The sequence below is a fragment of the Rhipicephalus microplus genome, chromosome 7 (genome assembly GCF_043290135.1).
Source record: "Rhipicephalus microplus isolate Deutch F79 chromosome 7, USDA_Rmic, whole genome shotgun sequence".
Lineage (NCBI taxonomy): Eukaryota > Metazoa > Arthropoda > Arachnida > Ixodida > Ixodidae > Rhipicephalus > Rhipicephalus microplus.
In genome coordinates this window covers 99,054,048-99,068,400 of record NC_134706.1, presented here as the reverse complement: position 1 = coordinate 99,068,400, position 14,353 = coordinate 99,054,048, and the positions used below count along the sequence as shown (strand labels likewise).

Sequence of the window (14,353 nt, the reverse complement as noted above, 5' to 3'; positions counted from 1 at the left end):
ATTGGACGACTCCCCGAGTGGTGACAGGGCTTTTGGGTGGTCGCAGTAGTCGTACGGGACATGAAACAAAAACGAAGGGTTGAGATCCTGCACGCGGCCAAGACATTCCCCCGCAAGCAATGTGACAGCTGTGGAAAGCGGATTGCTTACGAACATGTTGCTTCTTCCGGCGGCAAGGTCAATTGTTGCGAAAGGCAGCGGCAAAGCTCGACGACATTTGAAGATATCGGAAGGCATAAAAAGAACTGTAGCGTCAGTGTAGACGTTCCATGAAACGGGAACAAGGACGAAATTTCCAGGCGGAATATCGGTATCTTCATGAACGAGCAACTTCGGCGGCTGATGAGGAGCGTCCAGTAATGGGACATCACACAAGGGTGAAAACTCAACTTCGGCGCGTGCGCAGTCTATGACGGCATTATGGCGGGATAGGAAGTCCCACCCGAGGATGACGTCATGCGAACAGACAGGAAGAACAATAAACTCCACGATGTAAAGAATGCCTTCGATGGAGACTCTTGCAGTGCAGGCTGCGAGAGGCGTTACTTGCTGTGCGCTTGCGGTGTGAAGCGACAGTCCCGAAAGTGGCGTCGTTACTTTGCGTAATAAACGGCAGAGATTAGCGGAAGTAACAGACACAGCGGCGCCAGTGTCCACAAGGGCGAAATTACAATAACCTTCAACAGTTACTGCGACCACGTTAGCAGGAGAGGAGCGAGGGCTTAGACAGTTATAAAACGGCGCAGTTCTTGCCTCTTGAACTGCGTTGCTTAGTTTTCCTGGTTGGAGGGTCCGGGCCGGCGACGCATGCGGGAGGGGGATCGCCAACGAGGAGAGGGTGCGCGTTGCGGCTGGAAGGCAAGGTGGTCAGTAGGCGCATAGCGAGGTGGCGAGACTGGCCCGTATTGGACGAAGGGTTGGCTGCCGGGATGCGACGACCGGGCATAGTTGCCGTACGTCTGAGGTCGACGGCGGCAGTAGCGAGCAACGTGTCCGGGAGTGAAACAAGCGTATGCTGAGAGCGGACGCGCAAGCGCTGTTCTTCCCTCTGCTTGCGGACAGCCGGCCGACCGAACACTTCAGCACATGACGTCTTGAAGACGCTCCATGTGGGCATGTTGTGTTTGTGGTTATTAAACCACAATTCGGCGACGCCAGTAAGATAAAATATCACGTGGCTCAGCTTGTCGGCTTCATCCCACTTATTGTTGGCGCTCACCAGTTCATAGTGCTCGAGCCAGTCTTCGACGTCGGTCCCATCCGCACCGCTGAAGACCTTCGGCTCCCGTAGCGTAGGATGGCCAGGGCAGTTGAACTGGAGCGAAGGCGTCGATGTGGTGGCGTTGGCAGTCTTGACAGGTGGTAGCGTGCGGCTTCGCAGCTCTAGGGTGTAGCAACGGGGATTAACAGCACCTTCCACCAAATCTCAGGAGGTTTATTAGCCGTTAAAGACAGCGACGAGACAGCGTGAAGAACCGTCCAGCGATCGGCACAGCAACGAACCGAAGCACGAGCCGAGAGAGCCGGGCGTTGGCGATGCTGCTCGCTGCAGGCACATCTTCTTCTTCACAGTAGATATATTAGGCATCATTTCATTACATGTTACTCAATAGAAAAACTGCGACACGCTCACCTTCCCTCCACATGCTTCGCAAACGTCTATTCCAAAGGTACATAGAATTAGCCGAAATTTTTCAGGTGACACAAAGTGCTACCATACTCCTAGTTTGTAGCCAAGTTGTGAACAGAATACACTACTTCGTAAGTGTGAATATAATTTAGGGTTTTTAAGAAGTATATGCGGGGTATTATCGGCAATTATGAAACCCAATTTTACTGTTACATGTATGGGGGGAGGAATAAAGAAGTGCATATGAGCCTCAAGGGAAAGAATGTACCTGTTGTGCAGACAACAAAGATGTCGCCTTTACTTACCTCCAAGTACTTTAATTGACGATGTGTTCGTGTTCTGTCCACGAATGTTGTTATAATACATTTGTAATTTTCAGGATTCGGAAATATATTATCAGTCATCCCCACCAGGTATACTCGGTCCCTTTGTGTCAGCAACTGTATGATAAAATAATCAGAAATAAGGCATATGATCTACAAGACAGCGATGCTTCAGATGTCGGAAAATCGCTTAATACAAGTGCACTGACAGCAAAGATTTTAAAAACATAATTAGTTCGAATTATGCTCTCAACAGTGCGTAAATAGGCAAGTGGCAAAGGCAATGACTGAGTTCTAGCCGATGCTTATGGATACACGAAACAGTATGCTCACAGTAAGCTCACAGTATGCTCACAGGCAAACACAGAATGCTCACGGAGAACATGAAAGTTGTACACCTTCTAGGTGCAATCATCAGCACGAAAATGGGTGAGCGGCAACGGATCTCATCGAGTGTAGCGTCAGTATAGTCAAATAAAATACAAGGTTCGCACAACTTCAGTGTACTGGAACCGCTCCTGTTCATGATTTTTAATAATGATATCGTTAATGTTATAACAGAACCAGTTCAAATTCGCTGATTTGCAGATGACTGCATATTGTATCACGAGGTTGTCGAGAAGATCAGGAACTTTTGAATACTAACCTCCTTAACGTTCATTCATGGTGTAAACACTGAGACATGAAGCTTAACGAAACAAAAACAGTATACATGCATATAACAAAGTAAATACATAAACGACAGTTTTCTTACAGTCTTCCGTCTAATCCCCTAGTTCAGGTAAATGAATACGAATATTTGGGGGTGACCATTACTGACAACCTCAGTTGGAATTCTCATATCGCCAACATTTGTGCTTCTTCTTTTCGCAAGCTTTGTATTCTGCGACACAAACTTAAACAGGCGCCCCCCGAAACCAAGCTTCATGCATATACATCGCTATTTAGGCATAAGTTAGAAAACCCTTGCACCGTCTGGGATCCTCACACCAACCACAATACTAACGCACTTGAGATGGTTCAGCGCAAAGCTGTTAGATTTATTTTTTCTAAATTCCGTTCCACCGATTCGCCAACAGCGCTCATGCAAACTCATTGAATACAAACAATGAAATTAAGACGTAAAATACTCAGGCTCAAATTTCTTTTTCTTCTGAAGATTAACAAACTCACTTTTCATCCTGGACCATATCTACGGCCGTTATCAACTAGACTAACCAGACATCATCATCCTCAATTTTTAACTCCATATCATACAAGAACTAACACCTTCAAATTTTGTTTTTTTCTTCGCACTATTAACGAATGGAACTCATTGCCATTATCACTGATTGATTCAGTTGAGTCAATTGATCTGATCGATTTCTCATAATCTAACATTGAAATTGAAATGTAAGCGTTTATTTTGTTTGTTTTTCGCCTTTTGAAATGCTGTGTTTTTGTTTTGCAATTTACCCCTTCTGCCTGAGCCCATGTGGGTCTGCAGTATGTTGTAAATAAATAAATAATATACATATACTCAACAGTGCGCAAATAGGTCAGCAGCAAAGGAAATCATCGAGTTGTAGCTTGAGTATAGTGACAAAGAACATACGGCTTGTACACCTTCAAGTTGTACTCAACAGTGCTTAAAAGGGTGAGCGACAAAGAAATCATTCAGTTGTAGTGTCGATACAGTAGCAGAGAACGTAGGGGTTTCACGCCTTCGAGACATACTCAACAGCGTGTAAATCAGTGAGCGGCAAGAAAAATAGCCCCTTCCGCAGCAGTGTGTACAGCTGGACAGACGAAGACGTTTCAACGCAGACGTGCTTTCTTTCGCTCCGTTAGTAATTGCTCGACATCAACGATAATCTCGGCCGTATCCGGATAGGAAGCTTCTCGGAAGCGTGTGGGGACCTGAGGACTTCGATGAGGACATGTTTTGGTTCTGTCCTGCTCATCCTGCGCGACTAGTCGACTTTGAATCTGCAAGGCTGTCGTTTAGGCCTAGTGTGGTCGAACGGCCACACTCGCCTGAAGAAGAAGACGTACTGGTGGCAGATGTGTGCGTTTCATCTAAGCCATCTACTGGACTATCGCGCTTGACCACTTCCATGCCAACTATGCAGCAGCAACGTGCAGCTGACAGTTCAGCGATTCAAGGTGCAATGAACAAGAAATCTGCACTTCGTGATAAAAGTGCAAACGAACGGGAGGCCATGTTGGTGGACAGTAAGGACCTCATGGACGTGCAGTCTTTTCGCGGTCCCGTGTTTCCAGCAAAGCGAGGTCCTTCTGTCATTGTGCATCAACAAGATCCCATCGCATCGAAGCAACCACCTAAAAAGGCATGGGCCACCCCTGATAGTGCCTCCATGCTCTCCGCTTCTCAGTCTTACCCAACGCCGGCCCCTTCTCAATATTATCGAGTCCACATGAGACCCGTCTCATTCTCCGACATAACTTCAGTGCCAACCAAACATGTTCAAAGTGTCATTGACCATGCCTTAAAACAAAAAAATACGAACAGTTCCCAGCATACAGATCGATGAACACAAATACTAAGCGCTTGGCATCTCTCAACGATGTGCAGAAACTGTGCTCTTTAACATCTATACCACTGTCAAAAGATCAAAGCTCCCTGTGCAGTGCTACTTTGTATCGGGCTCTAACATACAAAAGTGTGTTGTTTATGGAATTGACCGTGAAGGCTCTCCTGGGTTATATGTCACGAAATGTACTCTTCGATGTACAATGATCTTGCGGCCAGATTCATGGGAAAAAGTTGTACTTGCTTAGTAACGTTGCAGGTACCCCAATGCATTCCTGACAAATTTTACTATTATGGGTGTTCGTTGCGCCCCAAACCTTTCTTCCTCGGGCAATTTTCTGTTACCGTTGCTTTTAACGGGGACACAATCAGGCGTTTTGCCCGTAGCGTACTATTGACCCAGAAATGCTCACACCTGAGGGCCAACCACGATATTGATGAGGCCTATGTGAAACCGATAAGCACGATATGACAAGCTTAAACTGCCCAACTAATTAGAGGGCCACAGCAAGAGAACGAAAGGCTACACTAAAACACAATATAGTAAGAACAAAAATCACTGCGACGTTCCTACTGAAGAGCCGGAGGCACTCACAGCAGAAGACACCCAGGGCTCCTATACCCAGCTGTACTCTTCTGTGGTTAAACAAGGCAGACATAGCCAGACAATGAAAGAAAAGCTAGCTGAATCACTGCTTGAATCGAATGATAACCATGATGATATTGACGCTCGGATAGAAGCATTAGCCAAAGAGTATGAAAAACTATGCAAACATAAGGAATTGGTCATTCTGAAGTGCCATAAAACAGGACCTACCCGTAATGAATAACTGAGTGCGCATTCCCCAGTTACACCTGCAGCCCACACAACACTGCGGGTAAACCAACCAGTTTGGACAGCAGTTTTGGATCAGCTTGCTCAACTGACGGCACTCATACAGGATTGCTTGCATCATGGCTAACTCTCTGCAGCAGCTGGCACGGGACGGAACTCTTCAATGGAATTGTCGTGGCTTAAGCTCCAAGTTATGAGAAATAAAAAAAAACAAACTGGAATACAACAAGCTACACGTATGGGCACTACTTATTCAAGAGCATAATAGTCTGTGCTCTTTGTGTAATTTTAATGGGTATCATAACCCGTCCATTACAGATAGGTGTGCTACGACTGTGGGTTCAACTCCGGGAAAAGCCGCAGTGCATGTGTCATCGTGTATTCCTCATACAATGATTACTATGGCACCATGGTGCAGTGAAAATCGAGAGGTTCACACTGTTCTGAGCGTCTTAGAGTGACACTGTTTTATATACCAGGAGAGCGGTTACGACAAGTCACGTGGTAATGGTAGAAGCAGCCTGTGCGCCCAGCGTGGTATATCATTGTATACGTATACCTGGTTTATCATTGGGAGAAGTATAGTTATATCCCCAATTTGTCTGCAAAGCGTGTCGTATTTTTCCTGTAATGACCCTCAATAGAGGGTTGACAGTATTTTTAAATAAAATAAAAACGTCTTCTTTTTTACAGATTGAGTAATACCTTCTGCCTTACTCTGCAGCATTCATCTTCTTCACTACCTTTTCCTCCCCACCAGAAAAGAGCCATACTGGCGGCTCATGGGCAGGAGAATACAGAGGGATCGTAATATGGTTTTAAACAGTCTATGTGGACGGTCTCACGTCCACGGCGTCGTTGATCATGGGGCTGCTGAAGCGGCTCCAAAATATAATTGACAGGTTGATGTTTGTTTACCACATGGTAAGGGCTATCATACTAGGACTTCAGTTTCGTTGAGAGCCCAGAGCTGGTTGAAGGGATCTGAAACCAGATAAGGTCACCCGAGGCATCAGAAGCCGCAGGCGTCGGGCTATCGCGGTGGTGTTTCTGGCGTTGCTGTTCGCCATATGTGAGGGAGTGGGCAAGCTGACGACACTCTTCCACGTATTTAGCAGCTTGTGACACCATCGTCAACTCAGCAACATCCGGGCGGTACGGAAGGATGAAGTCTGGCGTGCAAAATGACTCGCGACCATAAAGAAGGATATATGTACATACATATATATATATATATATATATATATATATATATATATATATGTTTCAAAAAATAAATTTTGTGGGTCCGGTGCAAATATAATTAAGAATAAAGGAGCACACTTACGAAAATTCGATAATTGTTTACTCGAAGTTTCGGCCGTGGCGCGGCCTTCGTCAGGATTAACAGAAATACGAGTATGTGGCCGCTTTTATGGACAGGCATGAACACGTCAGTACAAAACACGTGCGATTAGCATGTCAGTGTCACAAAAATTCTTTGAAACAGCCGTGACTACACTAAAACAACCATTAAAAATATAATACAATAGACAAGATTGTGGGCATGTAAAATGCATTTGTAACATTCACCATTGACGACGAGGATCACGCATGAAGATATAAAAATAAATATCTGATAACCTTTAGGAAGTATATAAGTCAGAGATGCTTCTTTAAATATTTCTCAAAATTTCGGACGTCAGGGCATCGTAGAAAGGCATGACACTTTGCCTACGCATTCGTTAATGCCGGATAACAGACTGTTGAACTTGTGAATCAAGAACGATTCTCAAATTTCGCGATCAAGGTGCGATTTAAAGCCCGATTCTAATAGTGTCACCATAATCTTGTCAAACGAATGACCTGGTAGATGAAAATGGTTGGACAATGGAAGATGTGGCAAACTGTTTACGTGTGATTTGTGGTTGTTGAAACAGATGCGAAAATATGTCTCGGTTTGACCGATGTATTGCATGTGGCAGATTGAGCATTCAAGTAAATGATGTTCCTGCTATCGAAGTTTAAGTCCCCTTTAATCCTAAGTGAAAAGTTAGATACCGTGCTTTTAGCAACAGTCACAGTGGTCATGTGCGCACAAACTTTACATCGCGTTTTTTTACAGGGGTGACAACCAACGGGAGCAATGAATCTAGTCTTGGAAAAAGTTACCATGTCGCGCAAGTTACTTGATCTCCGATATACAACCCACGGTGATTCAGTCAAGATGTCCTTAAGCCGATCGCTCTGCTTAAGCCGATTTTATCTGCTTCCCAAGATTCATAAACAAAATAATCCAGGCTGGCCAATAATTTCAGGAATAGGAACCATTACGGAAAGCCTGTCTCGATATGCAGACAGCTTAATTAGTTCAATTCCTCCTAACTTTTCTTCGTATGTCAAGGACACTAATCACTTTCTGCGTGACATTGTAAATAGGCGTGTTTCGAGTGAGGCTCTTGTGGTCACACTAGATGTGGTGTCACTGTACACAAATATACCCCATGCGGACGGGATTCGTTCTGTACTCGAAGCATACAATGACTCAGTAAATGACAAACCCATCGACGGTTCCACCTTGGGCACTATTTTATCACTGATACTCGAGCTTAACAACTTTGAATTTAACGGTGAACATTATGTTCAAACCAGCGGCACCTCGATGGGAACAAAAATAGGTCGCAATTATGCGAACATCTTCATGGGCATTCTAGAAAATAACTTTCTCGCCACTCGTGACCTTAAACCACTTTATTACAAACGCTTCATTGACAACATTTTCTTAATTTGGCACCATGGTGAAGCGGCATTACATTCTTTCATTGCAGACTTCAACAAAGTAGAACCATTCACCTCCTTTTCTCACTCTTATTCACCAGTCACCATAAACTTCCTTGACGCCATTGTAGCTTTAAGCAATGGTAAACTAACGACAAACATATACAGGAAGCCCACTGGCCGACTAAGATATCTTCATTTTAAAAGTAGCCATGTCTAACACTGCAAAACAAGTATCCCCTATAGCCAAGCTATCCGTTTTAAAAGAATTTGTTCTGACAACAGGGATTTCACTCGCAATTGTGGTCAGCTTCGTAAAGCATTCCCCGAACAACAATATCCTTCACAAATAATTGACGACGCTTTCCAACGGGCCAAATGTCTCGATAGGAAATAGCTCATCAGTAAGGACAAGCGATTAGCGCAACCTTCCCGAACCAACCTCGTTGTAACTCATTCTGCATCTATTCGTAACGTGTCCCATATACTCAGAAAGCATTACAACTTACTGACACAGAGCAATCAACTTAAGGACATCTTCAATAAATCACCGCGGGTTGTATTTCGGAGATCAAGGAACTTGCGCGACATGGTAACTTCTTCCAAGACTAGATTCATTGCTCCCGTTGGTTGTCACCCCTGTGAAAAATTGCGTTGTAAAGTTTGTGCGCACATGACCACTGCGACCGTTGCTAAAAGCACGGCATCTAACTTTTCACTTAAGATTAAACGGGACTTGAAGTGCGATAGCAGCAACATCATTTACTTACTTGAATGCTTAATCTGCCACATGCAATACGTCGGTCAAACCGAGACATGTTTTCGCATCCGTTTCAACAACCACAACTCACACGTAAACAGTTTGCCACATCTTCCATTGTACAAGCATTTTCATCTACCAGGTCATTCGTTTGACAATATTATGGTGACACTATTAGAATCGAGGTTTAAATCGCACCATGATCGCGAAATTCGAGAATCGTTCTTGATTCACAAGTTCAACAGTCTGTTAACCGGCATCAACGATTGCGTAGGCAAAGTGTGATGCTTTTATACGATGCCATGACGTCGGAAATTTTGAGAAATTTTGAAATTAGCATCCCTGACGTATTATATACTTCTTAAAGGTTATCACATATTTATTTATATATCTTCATGCGTGATCCTCGTCGTCAATGGTGAACGTTAAAAATGCCTTTTACATGCCCACAATCTTGTCTATTGTATTACATTTTTAATGGTGTTTTAGGGTAGTCACGGCTGTTTCAAAGAATTTTTGTGACACTCACATGCTGATCGCACGTGTTTTGTACTGACGTGTTCATGCCTGCCCATAAAAGCGGCCACATACTCGTGTTTCTGTTAATCCTGCAGAAGGCCGTGCCACGGCTGAAGCGTAGAGTAAACAATTATCAAATTTTCGTAAGTGTGCTCCTTTATTCCTAATTATATATATATATATATATATATATATATATATATATATATATATATATATATCGTAAGATTGCGTCCGGTACCCTCAAGACTCTTGTTTATTGTCTCGAGTATGTGTCCCACAACCTAAACTTCAGCGGTGATGAAGAGTATGTACGGACGAAAAGATGGGATTCATTAATAATGCTCACACCGAGGCGCCCAAATTCTTAGCGAGGACAACCAGCGTAGGGCATGGTGGTCGGCAATCACAGTGAAGTGGCGTCCATACAGATAAGGTCAAATTTTCTGGATGGCCGAAACGACTGCGAGACCTTCCTGCTCTGTTATCGAGTTGTTCTGCTCCGCAGCTTTTAGTGCGCGGCTGGCATATGCAACTACTTGCACACGTGAAGTGTCGTCGCGCTGGATGAGGACCGCACCAATTCGGTGGCCGCTGGCTTCTGTGTGCAGGAAAGTGGGTGCACTGTTATCGTAGTGACGGAGTACGGGGTCTGATGTCAAAGCACGCTTGAGGACTTGGAAAGCACACTCGCACTTGTCAGTCCATGTGAAGGCCATTCCTGACGTCAGAAGCGTGTGTAACGGCCCCGCAATGGCAGCAAAGTGACTGATGAAGCGGCGGAAAACGCCAGGCCCACGAAACTTTGCAATTGTTTTTGATTGTTCGGACGGGGAAAAAATTACGGCATAAACCTGGTTGAGGCCGGGTCGAACGCCATCTTTGCTGACAATGTGACCTAATACTTTGATGCTTGTGCTGGTGAAGTGGCACTTCTTTGTATTGAGCTGTAGGCCAGCGTTCAAAAGTCGCGTTAGAACTTCGTCCAAATGCTTAGGGTGCTGAGGAAATGTAGAAAAATAAAATACGATATTGTTTAAATAACATAAGCAGGTTTTGCAGTTGAGACCACGTAAGACAGTATCTATCATGCGTTCTAATGTTGCTGGAGTGTTGCATAAGCCAAAAGGCATGACGCTAAACTCGTAAAACCCATAAGGTGTTGCAAACGCTGTTTTCCCCTTGGCTGCTTCGCGCATAAGTATTTGCCAATACGCGGATCGGAAGTCAAGGCTGGAGAAATATTCTGCGCCTTGTAGGGAGTCCAGGGCATCATCTATGCGTGGCAACGCATGTAGGTCTTTTTTCGTGATCGTATTGAGTGCTCTGCAATCAACACAAAAGCGGACAGACCCATCTTTTTCCTGGAACAACACCACAGGAGACGACGAACTGGATGAAGGTCGAATAATATCCCGTCTGAGCATGTCAGCGACGTGTTCCTTAATGCTTTGCCGTTCCGCCGAACCCAGACGGTATGGGCGGTGGCGTAAAATGGAGGTGCCTTCGGTTTCGATGCTGTGCTCTTCAACAGAGGTGCGGCCGAGAACTTTGGAATGTACGTCAAACGAAAAGCTGTGCTTTTTGAGAAGGCATAAGAAGTCTTTCTTTGCTCAGCATTAAAGTGAGGGCTTATAGTAGCATATAAAGCAACAGTGGTAGCCTTGATACCAGTTGTAGCAGACAAAGGCGGTGATTCTCCGCGAAGGGGAACCTGCGAAAAAGGTTCGCTGTCAGCGAAGCAGCTCACAGCGGCGCCCTGGGGCAGCATCACTGGGGAAGAAGTTGGGTTCAAGGCGGTGACCAATGCTTTACTGTCGTTAAACTGCACATGGCCGGGTGCAATGGTGAGCCCCGCAAGTTTGGAGCGAACTGATGGAGCTAGGGACACCTCACCATTAACTATAGTATCCTAGGCGATCGTGAGATTTTGTTCATCTCCTGGCGCTATGAAACAATCAGCGGCAGCAACGAAACGGAAACTGTATGGATTGACATCGGATGAACCCTCAGTACCTGACATTTGAATTCCTCGCTGACGACACGACATGAAAGCTGATGCGGAAGAAAGGAAGTCCCTTTATAAATGACTGTGTTAGTGCACAAAGGTAGTACAAGAAACTATATGTGATGAAGGATGCCATCTATGAAAACGCAGACTGTACAAGCACTTGAAGGCTGAAAATAGGGGCTCCATCTGCGCAAAGAAGGGGCGAGCCATCGTATGGCGTCCTAACTTTTTTTCAAGTGACGACAAAAGTCTACATGAATTACAGAAAGTGATGCGCCTGTGCCTACCAGCGCCTTCATCTGTATACCTTCAACATACATCAATAAAACATTCTATGGGCGGTCCGGAGGAGTTTTACGCAGTTTGAAAGATGCAGCTTTCTCTCCCGAAGCTGCACTGTTTGGTTTTCCAGTTGGCGGTCGAGAATTGAAGTAGAAGGTCGAAGAGAAGAAGAGGTGCCGCATTGTTGAAGGTGAGTGATGACGTTAGAAACGGGAAGTGCCAACTGAGCCAAAGTTCTGCGGAGACGGTGAGCGACGTGTGCTGTTCTGATACAATCGACGATAGGGTGGTCCAGTGGATAGACGTCGTCCCCTGCAAAGTCGTCGTAGGTTCGTCTTTCGTCTTGCTGACGGTGTCGGCATAACCTTGAAATAAGGCCATGAATGCCGCATTAAAAACAAGTCGGCCACGTAGTGCGCCAGGCGTTGTGAGGCTGGGAAGATGGTCACGGTGCGAGTAAGTTGACCGACCCATGCACTTCGGGTGCTGGTAGGTGCATCGGGCTTTGCTTGGGTGCAGGTGTCCTGGCAGCAAGTGGAGTATAAGTTGGCATGGCCACAGGATAGTAGCTCGGAACGTGTGTGACATTCATCAAGGGCAGGTTTTGGTGGGGTGCAGGTGTCGTGCAGCAACTGGAGCAAAACTTGCAAAGGGTACGGGATGTGAGCTTGGTACTGGTGTGACAGTGATCAATGCCAGTTCTTCCCTCATGACGTTGTGTCAACCAGTAGCAGATGGCATCGTTCGAATATCAAGGTGGCGAGGTGAAGCCTGTGCATGGAGTTCTTTGCGGATGATAGAGCGGATCAATGCACGCAGCTCTTTTGTGTCATGACTTCAGCTTAGGTCAGACATATCAGGTTGCACCCGAGTGTTCTGAAGCTTTTCAGGACGCTGAGAGGTAGCTGCAACATCGGCTACGGGGGCGATTCTGCACCACAAGCGCAATAAAAGTGACAGAAGCTATGCTTCTTAGCGGGTGGCGCACACGGTCGTTTTCCGCCATATAGTTGTCGATGCAGCGGCAAAGGGCGAGAACATCTTCTCTGTAAGAAGTGTAAGACTTGCCGGGCGTTGAACACGTGCACCAAGCCTCCTCTTGGCGATATCCGAGCGCACTGACGGGTTGGCGAAAATCTGGCAGAGCAGACATGTAAAGTCGGGCCATGTCGGAAAATTCGTATCGTGGTGTAAAAACCACGTTTTCGCGACGCCACTCAAGTACAATGCAACGTGGTTGAATTTCGCAGGCTCATCCCAGCTGTTGATGGCACTCATGTGGTCCTACTCTTGAAGCCAGTCTTTGACGTGCTCACCCGGAAGCTCTGCGAACAGCAGAGAATTTTTTGGAGGGCTGGTGACCAAGTGAGAAGGGTTTCTTGGGGGTGGGAGCAATGGCAAAGCTGGCGCGCTGGATTGGTCAGCTTGCAACATTACCGACCCCAGGTCGTTTAAGCGGCGGCCTGAACGGAGCTCCAGGGATGCGTTCTAGAAGACACTGGGGGTGTCCGACATCACGAGAGTACGTAGAAACCTGGAAGCACTGTCGACTAAATGTAAGATGGCGTCCAGTACACTCAAGGCTCTTCTTTATAGTCTCGAGTATGTGCCCCACGACCTAAGCTTGAGTGGTGTGAGTATGTACAAGTGAAAAGATTGGACGCGTATGTATTGCTCACAACATATATATATATATATATATATATATATATATATATATATATATATGTATATGGACTTATTACTTTAAAGAACATTTTGGAGGTGTGTCACTGATGCAATTGCAGAAATGAAGACGCAACTGAAAGACAGTCTAAAGAAAATGCAAGGCCTGCGCGAAATGCACAACAAATTCACAGTGAAAGAATTAAGTGTAAAGCAAAAAGATATCTGCTCTGCGTCGACAGCTCCTATTGTCATACCAATGTTATTCTCGGATTTAGAAGCCATACTAGCCGCCATCCCACTGGCTCACAACGTTCCTGAGGTCAAAGCGATCTTGTCGATGAAACAGGCAGTGTTACAATTAGCAACAACAGTCACTGCATAGGCAAGACATGAATATTGTTATCAAAATGTCGCGATCTTCCAATGGAATGCGAATAGTATTCGCCCTAAGTGTGCAGACTTCAAAAAAGTTGTGGCTCAGAGCTCCTTTCCAGTGTTATGTATTACAGAGGCCGGGGTAGGCATTACTTTTTGGTTATCGAACTATGTTGTGCATATCTAGTCTAGACTTACAGGACCGAGCACAGCCGATATGTGTGTGAGAAAAGATCATCCTTCGGTAATGTTGAATGCTACATCATCGAATTATGCAGATTATGTAGCATGTGAGGTTAGATTTGATCGAGTAAATATAACGGCCGGAGCTAGCAAAACGGCCACGACCGCATCATGAAGGGCTCATCATACTCTAAGGTAGCGTTGACACGCGCACACGCTGGGCACAGCGACGCTACGTTAGCAAAACGCGAGCACTCTATTGTGTGACGGCAAGCACGAGCAGCGTCTGTCGTCAGATAGTACGCGCATGCGTCAAAGCAACGCGCATGCGTCAAGGCAACGCAGTGCGTGCCGGCGAGTATATGGCAGGACCGGCGCCTTACGTGGCAACGCTGGCGTGATGCGACAAATGAATGCCGGCGAGCACGCGCACCGCGTGACGTCGAAAAGTATTAGTGCCTTGACTGTAGCATGTAG

The 14,353-nt window shown here is 45.7% G+C and overlaps 1 protein-coding gene across 2 annotated transcripts in view; it reads right to left on the bottom strand.

The window, feature by feature from the left end:
• Window positions 1–14,353, bottom strand: part of LOC142767570 (uncharacterized) — a 455,408-nt gene that overhangs the window by 366,764 nt on the left and 74,291 nt on the right. For both annotated transcript variants that reach the window (XM_075869529.1, XM_075869530.1), the window contains exon 4: window positions 1,936–2,070. In XM_075869529.1, coding sequence (XP_075725644.1) covers window positions 1,936–2,070 — 135 coding nt within the window. The remainder of the gene's footprint in view (window positions 1–1,935; window positions 2,071–14,353) is intronic.